The sequence below is a fragment of the Mus caroli genome, chromosome 6 (assembly GCF_900094665.2).
Source record: "Mus caroli chromosome 6, CAROLI_EIJ_v1.1, whole genome shotgun sequence".
Taxonomy (NCBI): Eukaryota; Metazoa; Chordata; class Mammalia; order Rodentia; family Muridae; genus Mus; species Mus caroli.
Window position 1 is genome coordinate 52939976 of NC_034575.1, and position 18041 is coordinate 52958016.

The following is an 18041-nucleotide window of genomic DNA, read 5'->3' on the forward strand; positions in this document are numbered from 1 at the left end:
TGCCAGTCCCAGTTCCCTCTCTCACCTTTGCATGAATAATAAGAACCTGAATCCAGAACCAAAAGGAACCAACCAAGCAACCAACCAACCAACCAACCCAATCGACCAAAACCCCCACACCATTGGGCATCGCTCCTTTGCATCTTCACTGGCGAAAAGCAGTTTTATTCCAGCAAAGGTTATTCTCCCGTTCTGGGTCCAGAGTCTTGCCATCTCTCTACCACACCTGGTTGTGGGTCCCGCAACCTCCAGTCACCTCCCAGCCGCCGATCCCACCGCTTCCCTGTCACCTCCCTCGCCCTAGGTCCCGCCCCCTCCCGGTTTCCTCCCCGCTAGGAGTCCCGCTACCTCCCCGCCCCCTCCCTGTCACCTCCCCGGCCCCTCCCGCCCCGACGTCGCCCCGCCTTCTCCGCACCCGCCGCGCCCCGCCCCGCTGCCGCCGCCACCATTGGCCAGGCGGGAAGTCGGTCTCCCAGCTCATTCCGCGGCCGCGGGAGTGCGGGGGAAACTTCATTATTACTGTGACGCTGAAGGCCGGGGAGGCCCGAGCTGCCTGAGGGCTGCGGCCGCGGAGTCGGCGCTGCGGACCCGGGTGCGGGTGCGGGCGGGGCGGCGATCTCAGGGCACCGAGCCCGCCGCGCCCGCGGAGGAGGGGGCTGGGCTGTCCGCAGCTCCCTGTCGCCGAGGCACCTCCCGGCTCTGCTTAGCCGCGGGCGGCGGGTGACCTCCCTGCGTGAAGAGCATCGCAGCGCCGCGGCAGGGGAATTCGCGTTGCGGCTGGCCGCGGGCTCCTCCCACCCAGCTGGCGGGCGGGGCTCGGGGACCTGGTGTCTGGTGCAGACGCTGCTGCGGCCGAGCCGACGGCTGGACCCTGGAGCAGGTGTGTGGGCTGAAGGGCTGAACCTGGGGAGACTCGCTCGTGCTGCTGCCAGGAGCGTGTGCAGCTCGGGGCCCCAGGGGGGAATGCTTGCTTGAACTTTGCAGTTCCTGGCTGTTTTCTTTTAGAGTTCACACCTGCCCCATTAGGAAGTGCCTTAAATTTTACCTAAGGCGTCGAAGGTTTTACTGGGATTTGTCTCATCCAGGGTGCTTTGGGGGAGGACGATTCAAGTGATATCTTCCATTTTTTTTTATGTGCCTTCTGTCTCTTTCCACAAATAGGAAGCTATTTCTAGAACCTTTCATTTGATAATTTGATAAAGTGAACTGATTTTTAGCTTTAGATTGGAAAGACAGGAAAGCGAAGTAAAAAGGATTAGCATTTTAAAATGCAGCCAGAGTGATGTGGTACTTTCAGAGGCAAATTACAGTGTCTCTCTTTTTTTTTTATTATTTTATTCCTTTCCACGGATATAAATCAGAAAAACAAAATCGGTGGCTTACTCCAGTGTTGACCCCATCTGAGAAGTTAAACTGCAGGAATCAAATTTGATGCAAAACTCCTTTGTCGTGAAAAATAGAAGCATGGTTCACTGTTAGCCAGTTGGACTTGTTCAGTAAGTAGTGGGGTTTCATTGTGTTAAAAAAAGAACCAGGAGTCCAGAAATGTTCCAAACTGTGTTGTAGAAGTCATTGGGTATTGCATTTCATGTTGCGGGACAAACTTGAATCTCTTAAGATCTGTATAGCCACTTAAAAACGTCTGTGTAAGTAATAAAAGGAGCGCCCCTGCTGGAGACTAACAGCCTTGCACCAGTTTCAGAAATAAAAGTGATAGTCTCCTAATTGAAAGGGATTCTCTTACGAAGGTAGAAATGATGTCGAAACTCATTCAGGACCACAGACTATATAATGGCTCATACTAACATAGCTGCTCTGTGGGTGATCTTATCACATCTTAATGCTCCCCTTTGCTTTATTTGGGTGACTAGAGGTGGCTGTCTGTGACTTCTTGTGTTGCACTTAGAGGATATGGTAACAGGGAGAAACGAAAGTAGCAGTTGCGGTCAGGTAGCTAGCTAGCTAGCTGTGAAAGATACCTAGAGAAGTGAACAGCAAAATTGAATTATTTTTTTCAATAATTTCTGTCCAATCTATCTATATAAGAGATTTGAAAGTAGTGAAAATTTACTACCCCTATTAAGTGGCAAGAATTTTATAAGGTTCTCTCTATGACTTTAGTCACAGTAAAGGTGACTAACTTGATCAAGGTTGGACTGAGGTTATCTTAACCAAACCCTTATCCTGATATACACTGAAGAACATTTCATCTTGAATGGCTAAACACATTCTTCCTTTCAGAAGTTTACTCAGGCCTTTCTTCCCCTTTTTCTTTTTGGGGTGGAGTCATGCTATATGGTATAGACTGGCCTCTAGGTTATGATAGCCCAAGCGTACGTTGAACTCCCAGTAATCCTCCTGCTCCAGCCTTATTAGCCCTGGGATTACAGGTGTGCACAATCATTCTAGGCTTGTGTATTTTTAAGCACTTAGCAGAGTCCTGTTCTGAAGTCATTTCTTTAACGTGTATCTCCTGAAGCTGAGGTGGGACAGTCCTGGCTTCTAGTCCAAATGCCTTAGTGTATGGTGAGGGGTAAGTTAACGTAAGGCCTCTGAGCCTTAGTTCCCCCCACCCCCACCCCACCCCTGGTCTTGTAAATGGTGATAATATCTAATGCTCAGATCTGATAAGAGGATTAAACAAAGTTAAAAGCCCAGAGGGATATAGCTGCTTGGTGAGGGACAGCAACATATCTTCATGCTTTTCCTTTGCTTTGAGGCAGTGCAGAGAAAAAGGTGAGTCCAAATGGCAGGGGACCTAATTTCTGGGCTCTGCTTCCTCCTATTCTTTCCCCCTTCTCCTTCATTCTAAGACTGGATTTTATATAGCCAAGGCTGGCCTTGAACTCTGTATGTAACTGATGACCACCTTGAACTCATGCTCCTGACTTCACCCTCTTAAGTGCCGTCTTTCTCTGTAGCCACTTAACCATAGTTACTTGGTCCTGAAGCACTCAGCTGCCGTTTCTGATGGATTGGCAAACCTGTTTCAGTAAGATGGCCCCTTTGACAATACTACCCTGTGCTCTTAAACATGTAAAACATTCAGAAATGACACTTGCTGGTTCTAAGGGTGTGAGTTTCTGGGTAGGTGAGCTGGTTTTATCATTAGTCAAGGTTGTAGAGGACAGTCTGGTTAACTCTACTGAGATTTGCTCGCTCCCCCCTCCCTCTGGCTGCCTTAAGTTCTGGTTGTATAATTGCCAATGATTTAGCGAATATGCACTCTCTTATTGCCTACAGCTTGTCTTTTTACACTTTCTTTTAAAAAGGTTCTATTAACATATGTTAATTACATATAGTAATAATTTTATTATCACATTTTTATGTTTATAATGGATTTTGATCATATGCAACTTTGTCTTTAAACTCATATTTAGGAAATTTAGAGAGTGTGTGGTTTTTGTGATTTGGTTTGCTTTTGTTTGAAACACAGTTCAGTGTCGTGTTTAAGAGTATGGCTTGTAGACTAGTAGAGGAAGTTTGAATTCTGCCTTTTGACTTCGGAAGGTTCTATTTCAGCTCCTTATTTACATGTTCTTGGGCAAGTGATTTAATCTTGCTAATCTTGAGGTTTCTAAAGTGGTTTTGCCAACTTAAACTCCCTCCCACCAGCTGTGCATAATAAGACTTCTGGGTGTTCTAGATTCTCGGCGTGACAGAGGGTAAATTAAATAAAGTTTTTAGATCTAGACCCAGGATAGGTTTGCAGTCACGGGAAGCATTGTTTTTCCTTGGTTCAAAAATAATTTTTGAGTCCTGTCCTACTTAGCGTTACTATTGCTGTGATGAAACATCATGACCAAAGGATTGGGGGGAAGGGTTTGTTTGGCTTATGCTTGCACATCACAGTTTATCACCAAAGGAAGGCAGAACAGGAACCAGGATGTAGGAGCTGATGCAGAGGCCATGAAGGAGTACTGTTTTCTGGGTTGCTCATAGCACCCAGGACCATCTGCCCAGGTGGCACCACCTGCAGTGGGCTAGGCCCTTCCTCATTAATCACTACTTAAGAAAATACCCTATAGGTTTGCCTACAGCTTTATCTAATGGAGGAATTTTCTTGAGGTTCCCTCCTCTCAGATGACTTTAGCTTCTTTCCAGCTGCATAAAACTATCCAGCACAAGCCCCTTCAATGTACTAGACAGCAGTCTGGTCTCTAAAGGTAGAGAAATGAACAAAAGAGTCTCAGGCCTGGACCTACCAAGAAGAGCCAGAATTCCATTCTCTCAGTTGTAGCTCATTGGTGTGCTTGCTACCCTGCTAACCCCCTCCCCTGTGGGGTGTGTGTATGTATGTGTGTAAGTGTGTGTAAGAGAGAGAGAGAGAGAGATGCTAGGGCCTTAATGTGATGCTTCACGCCTATACTCTCTTCCCAGGTGAAGCTAGGGTACGATGATTGTCATGGGTTTTAAACCAACCTGTACTACATAGTAAGACTCAAAAACAGAACAATGGGGGGTCTCGATGGCAGTATAGCTCCTGGTATAGCCCTGAGTTCAATCCCTAGTAATGCAAACAATGACAGCAAAACCCCCACATTTTATCAGCTGTGATGGCTCATGTCTTTGATCTTAATACTTGGGAGGCTGAGGCAGGAGGATTAATGTGAGCTTTAGCCCTGTCTAGCCCATATACTAAGGGCCAGGCCAGCCTGGGCTTAATGAGTTGGATTCTTAATGAGTTAGACAGTTTGGCTGTATGCCCAGGAATAAAATTCCTGTGCTGTGCATATTCACATCTCTGTCTTCACTAGCAAATACCAACTTGTTTCCCATAGTCAGTCTAGCTTGGGCTAGACAGTAAAAGGAAAGAAAAATGGCAGGCATGTCATCACAGACCTGTAATTCCAGCACAGGGGAGATAAAGGTAGGAGAAGCAGAAGTGTCAAGGTCATTCTTAGATATATAAGAAATACATATTGAGACTGTCTGGGGCTGCATGAGACACAGTCTCAATAAGTAAATACCCAAGTAAATCAGAGAAGTGGTCAGAGTCACCTCCTGTTCCCTGGCATATATGGTTGTCACTGTAATATTTACTGTGTTGAACCCAATCTCTCCTCCACTTCTGCCCACTTCCAGGGGCTTCTGGTAGTTTCCAGATTAAAAAGTCAATGTGTCTGAACAGTATGGTGACACCAGTTCCTTTTTGTAAAAGTATAGTGGTATGTATACATGTGTTCCTGTGCACATATGTACACGTGTTTAATTATAGTGAATAGAAAAAAAAAAAAAGCCTACTCACCCAAGCAGGGGATCCTGATCCACTATGTTTAATGAGAGCTACATTGTAAAAGCCATTTCACTTTTCAGGCTGAAGCACAGGAGGTCCATTTTAAGTGGAGAAATGCATTGTTATTTTTGTTAGGAACAGAGACTTAATTAGCCATATCCAGGCTGGAAAACATAACTGTACACAGGTTAAACCTGGGAAGTGTGGTCTTCTCAGATCACGACTCAGTTCATTTGGTTCTCTGTGCCCTTGCATTCTTCTGAGAACAGGAGCCATCAAAGATGAATGAAGCTTGGTTCCTCCATAGATGCTGCCAGTTTGTGTGGGCATAGGGTATTGAGGGAGGCTCTAAGAAGTGGAACACTGCCCAACCAGTGCTTCTTCTAAATTGCGAAACACTTGTATCATAAAGTAATGCTGGTATGTATGATTAGAGATGTGAGGACGGAAGCAAAATATCATCCTGCTATTCCCTCCTGGGTGTTCCTGAGTTGTCTGCTCTGCCCCATGCCCCCAGAAACACTACCTTCTGTTTTGTGTTTATGAAGGTTTTTGATTCATACCTTTACTACACCAATGTTATTTGTTTTACAGCATTTAAACTTTGTAACATTCTGATTTCTTTTGTAACTCAAAACTCGCTGAGACTCAGTTATACTGTGTCTTGGTTAGGGTTTTACTGCTGTGAACAGATATCATGACAACATTTAATTGGGGCTAGCTTACAGGTTCAGAGGTTCAGACCCTTATCATCAAGGCTGGGGCATGGCAATATCCAGGCAGGCATGGTGCAGGAGGAGCTGAGAGTTCTATGTCTTCATCTGAAGGCTGCTTGCAGAATACAGACTTCCAGGCAGCTAGGTTGAGAGTCTTATAACCCACACCCACAGTGACACACTTATTCCAACAGGGTCACACCTTCTAATTGTGCCACTCCCTGGGCCAAGCATATACAAACCTTCACATTCTGTTAGTTTATTTTTAATTGCTATACAGGATTTTATTTTATGTATATGTAGTTTGTGTTTCCTTTGAGACAAGTTTCATGAAGACCACGCTGGAACCCCTCATCCTTCTGCCTCTATTAGATTCTGAGATTACTTTTAGCCAGCTCACAGAACATTCTTGTTTCTGCCATGGGCATCCTCTTAGGGGGTGGCTTGTAGGTATGTACCACCACACTTGGCTTTTTTTCCTTTCTGTTTCTAATAATAATGAAATTATTTTATATATGAATTTTATATTTTTTTCACATTTTATCTAACTATATTATATAAGTTTATGTAAATATACAGAAATACATTTATATATTTATACTTATTTACTATAATATACATATATATTTATGTACAAATATTTATATATGATATATATCATGATGCCTAGATTAATGAATTTCTTCATTGTATGGTAAGGTAGCCAGTAGCCAGTGTGCTCACTTCTATTAAAATTAAAATCAAATAGTATTGACATTTCAGTTCTTCAGTTGTTTTAGCTACATTTCGAATGAATGGCAACTATAGTGGACAGTGCCAGCATACAGTATTTCTGCACTGCTGCATGTTCCAAGTTTCCAGGTTTTACTGTCTGTCTCTCTGCAGTTGCAGAACGCCATAGATTCTTAATGAGTTAGAGAGTCTGGCTGTAGACTCAGGAGTGAAATGACTGCTGTGCAGTATTCACATCCTTGTATCTTCACCAGAAAATGCTAGCTTGTTTTCAGAGTTGTTAATGGCGGTTCACACTCATTAGCTATGAGTAAGAGCTCTGGCTGTTCTGGTGTTACCAGGCTGTCAATTTCTTGCCAGACTGGCTGGGTGTCTTTTGAAGGCAGCCCACAGCTCCCATGGAGAGCCTCTCATTCAGTTAGCTTAACAAAGCCTAATGTCAGATAGTGAAAGAGGCCTCAAGGAAAGAGGGTAATGGGGAGGAGCAGGAATGCTATGTCATGGCTGAAAGGGTCCAAGGACCCAAATCCCACTAAAGGACCAGGAAGCCACAGACGGCAGTGGATGTCTTGTTGAACATCTGCTTGCCTTTTATGTAATTCTTGCTAGTAGAAAAAAAATTAATAATGAAGCATGTCATTAGAATGAATCTTGTTATTGATATCTGAGTTTTGTCTCTAAATTTGCTTGCATTTGGGGCATACCTGCAATACGCTGAATCCGTGTACATGGCCTTAACACCTGCACATACATCACCATTCATGTATCTATTGCTAAGCATATTTGAGAGGATGTTCATCATTATGTTAAGTGAGATAATGAGTCCTGCCTCTGTGTTACTAGGTTTCCGTGAGTTTCAGAGGAATAGGAATCGGTAGTTAGGTTGCTGTGGCCATGATGTTAAGACAGTTTAGGAAGTGGAGGTTGCCATTCAGTATTCAACTCACTCACTAGGACTGGGACAGACAGACAAATCTATCTACCTTTTCCCTCCCGATTTTAAAGAAAATCCGGAAAGCTCTCTAGCAACCTCAGATGCCCTAACAAAAATGACGGCTGTGTTGGAAACACAGCTTTGCTGTGGTGCAGGCTTGGCAGGACATAGCTAATGCTAGTCCTGGCCAAGGAGATCAGGAGTGACACCCAGCCTCTTCTGGAACTGTCTTGTCTGCAGAGCACCAGGTCTCGTAGGAATCACAGGGACATTTGGTGGTCACTTACTACATTATGCTAGGACAGTGCTGCGTTCTACACACTTTGTCCTAGAACTTAGTTATTCTGCTACCCTGGAGAGAAAGGAAACAGACCTGGGAGTCTCTACACTTCCTTCTCCAGGCTTCCCAGCCAGTTTGTGGCTAACTCAGGACTTGAGCTGAGTTGATCCATTCAACCAACCATTCAGAGTATCAATCTTTTACCAAGACTAAATGAGAAAAAGAACGAGCCATGTGTGACACCCAGCGAAAGTTGTCCTTTGAAAGCTATCTCTGCTTTTGGTTTGTGATTGAAGGAACGAGAGGCAGGAAATGGGAGCTGAGACTGAGGAGGTGTAGGCGATGGATTGGGCATTTTGTAGGGAAACAAAAGAGTGACCTTCCTTAATAGCCAGGGAGAGGCAGTAAATGTAGAAAAATGGATGAGCAAAGCGGAGAGATCAAAATGCCCAGTGGTGCACAGACTGGCTGATCCAGAGGTCAAGTTCATGGACACTGGCAAGAACCAGCTTTAGGGGTTCAGTTTAGAGTATGTCTGTAAGTGGAAGCTGAATTATTGGTGCGTGTGTGGGTTCTCCTCCTTTTGAGAGGGTCTCCCTGTTATTCAGGGTGGCCTCAAACCCATGTTTCTCCTGCTTTAGCCATCCAATTACTGGGATCTCCAGGATGTGCCATCATTCCCAGTTATCTGGATTCTCTTTAACACACTGAACCTAACCAGAAAGGTGGATAATTTCAGTGCCCCCTGCTGCCACTTTGAGACACTCAACCATATTCCAATTAGGAAAGGAACCCTCCTACAGAGATGCCTCAGGTTTATGTTACTGCTTAACTCTCCTGCAAACAGATTTTACTTGGCTACTTGAAGATTCCTTTAATTCAAGCAAGGTTAAGTTTTGTAGTTTTTGTTTTGCTTTTGCTTTTTTTTTTTTTTTTTGGACTTTTGCTATTTTTCTTCCTAAAATGTCTCAACTTGTCAATCGGAGGTCATGACTAAGGCTGTTCACCTAGGATTATACACACCCAGAGCACTGAGAGTTCAGCTGTGTGTCAAGCACAAATTCCTCCAAAGTCGCTTGACTCAGGATGCCAGCATAGTAATGAAGAGAGATGCCATGCAGGATGGGATGCTTGGACCCCATTGGTCAATATGTTTCATCGCTGTTGTAGACTTAACCCTGGGGGTTGGGGGAATTAGGTTGCTTGTTCATCACGGAACCCAAGCTAGACAAATGGCTGGGTGAATTTAGTAACTGGTGTGATGGTGTCCTGTATACACTATTAAGTGATTCTTCAGTACATCCAATACACTGACTACTGATCAGGGTATTCATTCTTTGTGGACAGTTCTGAGGACTCCTGGGAATACTGAACATTCAGCAGTTCATTGTAGGTTCCTGACTGGAGAGTTCAAATATTGAGTCTAAGATCAAATCCCCTGTTGTAACAGCCACAGTGTGAGTCTGGTCCTGTGATTGTTTCCCTTAGCACTCTGTCTTGTCTTTTCCCTTCATGCGTGCATATGTACATACACACATACATAGTCATTCTTTGGTCTTTCTGTATGTGTAAAATCTTACAAAAGATTAAACAGACCAATACCTTTGAGCTTCACTCAGAATAAACCCAAATTAAGTCTTACCTCTAGATGTTTTTAATGATGTAATTATTAATATTATCAGTCGGGAGTTTATTTTATTATGAGTAAAAGAAACACAATTCCAACAAAAGGAGATGCCCAGTACAATAATCTTTTAAAAAGCACGATTTATGTGATTATATAGACATAGTTGATTCTCATTATTTGCAATAGTTACATTTTATAAAGCTACTATGAACAGCACATTAGTGACCCATGGAAATCTTATTTCCAGGCAGACGCAGGAGAGGGTAATATGCTTTTGTCACCATGAATGTTGCTTTATGTGTGCCTGTTTAGTATATATTACAACTAATTACATGTCTCTTTATACACTAATTGAGGAGGTTTCCTCTCTTTTGGTCTGGGTAATGAAATGTTGGTATTTTAACTGTAAGCCTCTAAATGTCTGGTGTGAATACACAGCTGCTCCCTACAGTCTCTGTGTCATTGTCCTTTAGACTTAATGTAAAGATAGAAGAATTTTCTGTTTCTTTTTTTTTCTTGTTACTGATTATTAATGAACTTACAACTAACATTTTATTCATGGAGAAACTCACCTAAAACCGAATGTTCTTCTCACAGCAGCCTTCTTGCACCCAGCATCACTACAAGGCACTTCAGATGTAAGATTAAAGACAATTCTGAATGGCAGAATCAACAACATGTCAAGGCTAACATTTGAGCAGACTCTCAGCTCTGGACCTCTTGATTATACAGCAGACACTCTTAACTGCTGAGTCATCTCCAGTCCCCAGACACGTTTCTTCTATTGGCTAACCCCATAGTTGCTCATCTCTGAATTATGACTAATCTGTGCTCCGAGGGCAGATATATTTTAAATTTTATAATTTCATGTCTTTGTTGAAAGCTTAAAAATTCAAAGAATAAATTAGAATTACTATAGTACAGTTGTGCTTTGTATACTGACTACAGTACAGTCATTCCTACAGTATTTTTGTATTGCAGTATTGTAGGTAACATGTTACTTGGGTAGCAGGGTCAACCTGTGGATCTGTGTGGACGCTGGTGTCAGCGGAGCATAGCTCTGCAGCCTCCAGAGAAAGTGGTTGTTATGGTGATGACAGGAGGTAATAATAAACTATGTAATATTGCAGTGGCTGATAGTGTAATATCTTGGTGCTAATACAGTTATTGATAGGAGAGAGAAGACAAAACCCACAAAATATTAAATTGAAAAAATTGAGTGTGAATCAGCAATTGAGTTACCTGGGGAAGTTCCATTGTAAACAAATGTCTTAGCCTTGTCCTCTCTTTGCCTGTTTTGTACTTACAGGTTTTTGTCCCTTAATCTTAGCAGTTTATCAAAGAATAATACTTAAGGTTAATGCTTTTTCAGTCTAGCATCTAGGCAAGATATTAAACTCTTGGGAAGAAGCAATACTTTCTGGTCATGAAAAAAAATTAAATTCAGTTTTATATTTTTGTGCCTTAATTGAAAGCTTCACAGAATTTAAAGAATAAATTAGAATTACTGTAGTGCAGTTGTAAAAAAAATTACATAAATCAAGGATACAGTACTGTATCTGTTGTCAAGAAGGGTTGGAGCAGTAGACTTCATTGGATTATAATCTGTAGCCATTGCTTTTCCGGTAGGAGGAAGGAGTTGCCCATCTTAAAGCCTGCCTTTGCACAAAAAGACTGTCTGCTTTGTGCCCTTAGGCCCTCAGAAGTTAGTCAGACTTCTTCCTGTGGGCTGGTTGATGGGGCTGTCATGCTGTGTCTAGCCCTGTTGTTCATAGTGAGACTGTCTGTCATGTCCTAGGATCTGGCAGTGATTAAATAAGATGCCTGAAACGTGTGCACTACAGAAAGGTTAAATGCAATCTGAGTGTTTCTAGGGCTAGACTTTGGAAGATTTCCTTTAAAATCCAAATAAAGTGATTTAAATGGCAAACTCTGTTAACCAGAGGTCTTCTCCAGGGGTCAAGAATTGCTAGGGCAGGAAGCAATGTTTAACTCTCTGTCATTTGCCTACAATTCTTGGTTTCCTCATAGTCCTTAATCTTCATTTTAAGCTTCTGGTTTGTCTGTTTGTTTGTTTGTTTGTTTGTTTATAGAATCCCTCCCCACCCCCCAAGGCCTCTTCCAGCAAAGTTCTGGTTTTCCCCAGAGTGGTAAGGTACTCATGGTAAGGATGCCGAGGCTCACTAGATGTTTTCTTCAGTGGGGAATCACCTGCTTAATATTCGCAACTGTAGTGATAGCAAGAGCTACAGAACTTTTGAAGAACTGGCCACCATTTTCCAGAGCAGCCCTGCCATTTTGTGCTCTTATAGAAGGGCCCCATCTTAAACTGGTCACTTTGGTGTGTATGAACTGGTAGAGAGGGAGATTTTGTTTTCGTTTGTTTGGAAAAGCATCCTGCTGTGGGGACATATATTTTAAAAGCTTGTGGATCTTGTCAGCAGGAGTCAGTTGGCTAAAGTTGATAACCCTGCTGTCTGGAAGAAGCCTGTGATTTCTGGTGAAGGGGGTTACAAATATGACAGAGTTAAGTTTGAAGAGTAGAAAGGAGAACTGTCAGTTCTGGTAGACAAGTAGCCATGTCAGAGGAAGCAGGCCTAGATGGTTATAGAGATTGTTTCTGTGGAGGGCCCCACTTCCAGGTAGGAAGCACGACTGGGTTTACTCAGTGATGTGAAGGCGATTTATTTAAAATTGCCTTTTCAGTGCTTCTAAAACACAAAACAGCATCTTTCTAACTTATGGAACTACTTTGGACAATATTAACATGTTTTATTTTAAGATGCAAGGCGTGGTGACTATTAGGTGAGGGCCATTTTTAACTAACCCGAAAGTAATGGATTTTGTTTCGAGGTTTCATTCAGTTCTCTCATCCTTGGCTCACAGGGGAGGGAGGGTTGTTTTAATTGGTTGCATTTGTTACTTGATTTCTTCTGATGCTTTTAAATAATTTTTTCATAACCTCCCTTTTTTTTAAACAAAATGATTTTCTAGGCTATATGAGACCCTGAAGGATAAGAACAATGTTATGTTGGGGGTATTGGTCCCTGGGCCAACCAGGCATCAGCTCGAACCTGCAAGGAATCGTGGCTGAGCCCCAGGTGTGCCGCTTTGTATCGGACAGAAGCATCAAGGAAGTGGCCTGCGGAGGAAACCACTCCGTGTTCCTGCTGGAGGATGGGGAGGTTTACACGTGTGGAGTAAACACCAAGGGGCAGCTTGGCCATGAGAGGGAAGGTAACAAGCCAGGTAAGTGCCACCCCTGTCTTGCTTGTCATATACTGCTAAGACAATTGGTTGCAGCTCATTTCTTACCAATCCTCTTTCTTCAGGGAAGCTCTGGTTTCTTTAAGTAGTGCAGTATTCCCCATTGAACTGTGTCTAATTTAAGCTATGTAATGGGAAAATAGCCTTTCTTCTTTTAATCTTATTATACAACGTGCAAAGCACAATTGAGAGGTGATTTTTCCCTAGTAATTGAAAGCTAAGACATGAGGGTTTTAAACAAGGAATCCTCACGTGATCCTCAAGTTTCCTCCCTGATTTCTTCTGTATTCTTTTATTTCTGCAACGTGCTTTTGCAAAGCATTTGGTGCTGAGCACGCTGTGTGGGACGTCGTGAGCAGAGATGAGGATGCTGTGATGAGGCAAACCTGTGATTCTTGTGGCAAGTTCTCCACATGGGTGTTTGGGTGCAGACTTGTGACAGATACACTGGGGTGGAGTGGAGAGGTGAGGTGGGCAGAGCAAAAAGGATGAGTAGACTTTTGACCCATGAACATATCCGTGTGTGTGTGTGTGATGAAAGAGAGAGAGAGAGAGAGAGAGAGAGAGCGAGCTAATATTGACTGTGCCCCAGGGTGTGGGTGGCAGGTGTGTGTGTGTGTTGCCGAGTACTGAGTGTCCCCTGGGGTGTGGGTGAACAGTTGCACTAGTGCTGTGCTGAGACTGGTAATAGTGGAGGAAGGAAAGGCTAAGGCGGAAAGACAAGAACTCATTGGGGTTCTTATATCCATGCTTTTCACTGACTTCTGACAGCCTTTGTACATTTTAATACCTGATAGTCTACATCTTTTTCTCCTCGCTTTATCATTATAGAACCTAAATTTGACCTTAGAGTGGTCGTGCTGGAGCCTCCTTGACTGTGCTCGCAGTTCCTAACCTAGCGTGCTTGGGAGTCAGTTTCTTTGCTTTCTTGTTGCTCCTTCACTCAGTCCAGATCCAGTCTAGACATGGAAGCTTCACGAAAGAGTAGCCACTAGGGCTGGGGAGATGGTGAGGTGGTTGACAATCACTGCTTTTTCTAGCACCGAGGTCTGATGGCTTAGAACCTCCTGTAACTCCAGCTCTAGAGGACCCAGTGACCTTTTCTGGTCCCTGTGTTCACCAGGCACACACATGGCATATACTCACGCAGTCAAACATGTATGCACACAATTTTCTTTTAAAAGAAAAGACCAGGGGTAGTGTTTTGTTAACGTCAGCCTCTGTGGGCCTGCAGGGTCAGGAGCACCCATCTGTGTTCGTGTATCATGTGACCTGATTCATAGTGTTTCCTCTTCATTTACCTTACCCTGTGGTATGTGCATAGGCCCCTGTGTTGCCCTGCTGTTCTGGGCTCTGCCCAAATATCAGTCTTAATTTGCAATCGAGACTTCATGTTGAACATTTGAAAACAACAGACTACAGGATTGGTTTTAGACAGAATTTATGTGGGGTTTAATGGCGAATGCTTGTAGTCTTAGCACTTGAGAGGTAGAGGCAAGAGGCCCCAGACTTCAAGGCTGCATTCACCTATAAAGAAATTGCAGGTCAGCCTGGGCAAGGTGAAATTGTGTTCTCTGCCCTACATCATGAAGGGTATGAGTGTTCTCAGAGGGCTTCCTCTTGTTCATTGTCTGCCACCGAGTTCCCACTTGGACTGGGCCCACTAGGTGTGTTCATGTGGATGTAATTACAAATTTCCTAACATGCTTCCCTGATTCTTGGGATTTGTGGGGATGGGTTTGTAGGCTCACCTGTCCACCAATGTCCTTTTATACAGTGCATTGAATAAGCAGCGTGTTCAGTATTTGTTTTGTGCAGTAAAATACTATCAATGAAAAGTGTCAATAATTAATAAGTAAGTCATATTATCTTAGTATAGCGAGAAATTTCTGCTCTTTATTGATGGATGTCTCAGTGGAAAACATTAAAACCTAGCATCTTTTTCTATCTTCTCTTACAACTCACTGAGTCATATTAAGCTCAGTCACATCCTGCTTCTTCAGGTGAGAGGCATTGTCTATTGACAAGTGCCTACAGAGGGGTGTGGCAGCTCACAGCCTGCCTTTCATAGGGAATGTTGATGTTCAGACAGTAATTGGTGGCTTGGACTCACCTTACTCCGGTGGCTTTTTTTTTTTTTTTAAATATGTGTGTGTGTGTGCACGCACTTCATATGCTTTTGGCACATATCTGGAAGTCAAAATACAACTTTGTGGAGGATTTCAAGTCATGGAACATAGTACAGGTATTGCTCAGCCCTGTCTGACCCTCACGTCCATTCTGTGCTATTGTCTAATGCAGTGTCTCCAGGCCCTAACTCCAACGGGATGAATCTCTCTAGCAGATGGGAAACTTTGACCTTTCTCTGAAATTACAAGGCTAAGTGTCTGAGCTGAGAGTCTGAGAAATGGTCTGGTCTTTTTAACACCAGGAAAGAAATGTAGTCCTAGACAGGATTCTTTCTGAGCTTCAGATCCATTTTCTCTTTTGAGACTTCTTGTTCTGGTATTGTAGATTGGGTTTGGGGGGGGGGTGTGGTGGGAAGAGTTTGTTTTTAACACATATTCTCTTGTAGCCCAGGCTAGACTTGAACTTTATGTGAAACCACACATGACCTTAAACAACTGATCTCCTGTCTCTATCTTCCAAGGGCTGGATTATAGCGTTGAACCACCCTCATCATTTTTCACGGCCCTGCGTCTGGCAGGTAGCTTGACTCAGAGGCACGGGGGCACACATCTCATTCCATGTCTTTGCCTTAAAGCCTGAAGTGGCAGCAAATAGGAAAAGGAACAAACTTGGTGGCACAATAATGGCAGCCATCATTCAAAGACACTGTAATGTGTGCGAGTGGGTGCGAGTACAGTCTCACACGTCTCTGGAGAACCTCGGGGCACAGTTCTTGGGCCTCTGGAAGTAAGTGGGCACTGTAGAGCAACTCTTTATTTGCTTGTACCCAGGGTTAGGCCAACACCTGCCAGCACAGCCAGACTTGGGTGATTGCAGAAAACCAGAGAGCAGCACCAAGAAGGTCTTTGGAGTCAGCAAGGGCAGCTAGTCCTACCTGGGGTGTAACTTTGTGATAAGCCAGACTCCTAGGGAAATGAAGAGAGTCCAGATATTTCTGTTCTACTTTAAGCTAGTATGTTAATTATAAACTTCACAGCAACTATTGAATAGTGCCTCTGAATGGAGAGATGTGTAGGTGGGCGCCTCCCTCTATTGCTTTAACTTTTTCATAGGGTTCTAAATCTGGCTACCATTGGATTTATTTTTAATGATTGGAAGAAAGAGACTGAGCTTTCATGCTCCGTGTGCTTGTTGGGAATCCTTACCTGGAGAGCTACTAGACAGAGAAGGGCAGCAGGGGACTCTGGGTAGAAGTCACTAGACAGAACACACAGTACAGGGGTGTAGTCTTCTGTACCGTGGGAAGAGAAGGAAGGGAAACAGGGCAGACAGGCTCTCCTGGAGAGACCTTGCTTCCAAGGCATCACAATGGCCCTTCAAGTGGTACTGGGGAGGAAACTGCATGAAACCCCTTTGCTAAGAGGCTGTTTTGTGAAGGCCAGGTTGAGATCTCAGCTCATATCATACAGACTAATGGTCTTTGGAACTTGAAGGTACCTTAGAAATGAGTATGTGATGATGTGCCACAAGGCTTTGAGGCCATGAGGAGAAGAGTTGGAGTGGTTCTGTGGGCTCTTAAAGTCTTAGATGTGGAAGTCGTTACTACGCCCTTCCCCGGCTGCAGGGAATGTGAGACTGTACTGTTGTCTGTGTCTGCAGTCATTACACTCAGGTCGCCTACAGCACTGTGGATGCCGATGACTAGTGCAGCCCTGGAGGACTCACCGCTTTGCCTTAACAACTTTATATCTTGAAAATCCAGTGATCCAAGGAACTGTGAGTCAGACCTGAGGAGGAGGAGAGTTGGGCGGTCTCCGGACGGAGGTTTTCGGTTTGGCAGTATTCCTCCAGTCTGTCTAGCTAGCTGTCAGGTTGTTTATTTGCTTTGTCAAACTGGTATGACACATGGACTTGACTTTTTGATAAAGATACCCAATTTTTTTTTTTCTCCATGAGAATATGTGTAACTGTAGATGCCCTTGGGGCTCCATGTTTTCCTCAGACTGCCATTTTCAACCTCTCGGATTAGTAATGCACCCCAATCCCTGTATGTGACAAGGAGGGATGATTTCTTTTTCAAGAATCATTACTAGTTGTGTGTGTGTGTGTGTGTGTGTGTGTGGTGTGTATATATATATATATATATATATATATATATATATATATAGGGATATGTGCACATGAGTGCAGTTGTCCACTGAGGCTGGAAGAAGACATTAGATCCTTAGAGCTGGAGTTCTAGTTGATAATTATTGATGCCCAGCTGGGGGTTGGGAACCTAACTCAGGAATACATGCTGTTAACCTTTGAGCCAACATTCAAGCTGCAAGATGGGGTTATTTCAAGAATAGGCTGATTATTGAAAGTCTTGGCTATGGCTGTCTGCATAACTGTCTAAAGAGTGGAGATTTATTGTTTAGGGGTGTGTGTGTGTGTGTGTGTGTGTGACATCTGTTTGCAAACAGGCTAAGGACATTGAGGCTTGGGACAGCCAGGAGCTTTTTTTACCTAACAACTTATAAAACCTCATCCAAACCCAGTGTCCAGCATTCCTGGGCTCTGCCTCTTCAGTATCCTGCCTTTTCTTTCCTTTCTCCATCTTACATTCTCATATCAACCCACCCTCACTCCTCCATCATGGTAGTTCTGCTGATTAGAGGATGGTAGGATAATTACTAATTTATGTTCTTGTCTGTTCATAATTTCATAATACAATTTTTTATAGGCAACTTAATTTGTCCCTGAAAAATAAGTAATAATGGATGGACATCCTTTTAGTGAGCTCTGTAGAAACTGTTGTCTGTCCATTTATTGCCCTTCTGTTGCTTATATCCCGTTATCAGCATCTCACCTCCTCCTTCCTTCATACACACTGATTTGCAGTGTTGAGATTTTTGATGTAAGCTAATCCTTGTGTTATTGGGGATGTCTGAACTTGTATAAATACCTGCTAGCCTTTCTTCCTGTTTTGAATAGGCAGGAACTGTGGTAGGTGCAGCAAGTTTAATTGAATTTAACTCTGTTAGACTTCCCATTTCTGCAAAGACATCCCTGGAAACCTTTTGTAGAGAACCCGAAGAGTGACAGTTTATAACAAGTCTCTAATGCCCTGTTTGATT

The 18041-nt window shown here is 43.4% G+C and overlaps 1 protein-coding gene across 2 annotated transcripts in view; it reads left to right on the plus strand.

Annotated features, from left to right (window-relative positions):
* The first annotated feature begins 420 nt into the window (after nucleotides 1-420).
* Herc3 (HECT and RLD domain containing E3 ubiquitin protein ligase 3) overlaps nucleotides 421-18041 on the plus strand; it is a 91050-nt gene continuing 73429 nt past the window's right edge. The window contains exons 1-3 of one of the 2 annotated variants that reach the window (XM_021164472.2): nucleotides 421-880; nucleotides 1362-1496; nucleotides 12520-12774. In XM_021164472.2, the coding sequence (XP_021020131.1) occupies nucleotides 12549-12774 (226 nt within the window). In that variant the 5' untranslated portion in view covers nucleotides 421-880; nucleotides 1362-1496; nucleotides 12520-12548. The remainder of the gene's footprint in view (nucleotides 881-1361; nucleotides 1497-12519; nucleotides 12775-18041) is intronic. The other variant, XM_029478409.1, reaches the window with a different exon arrangement.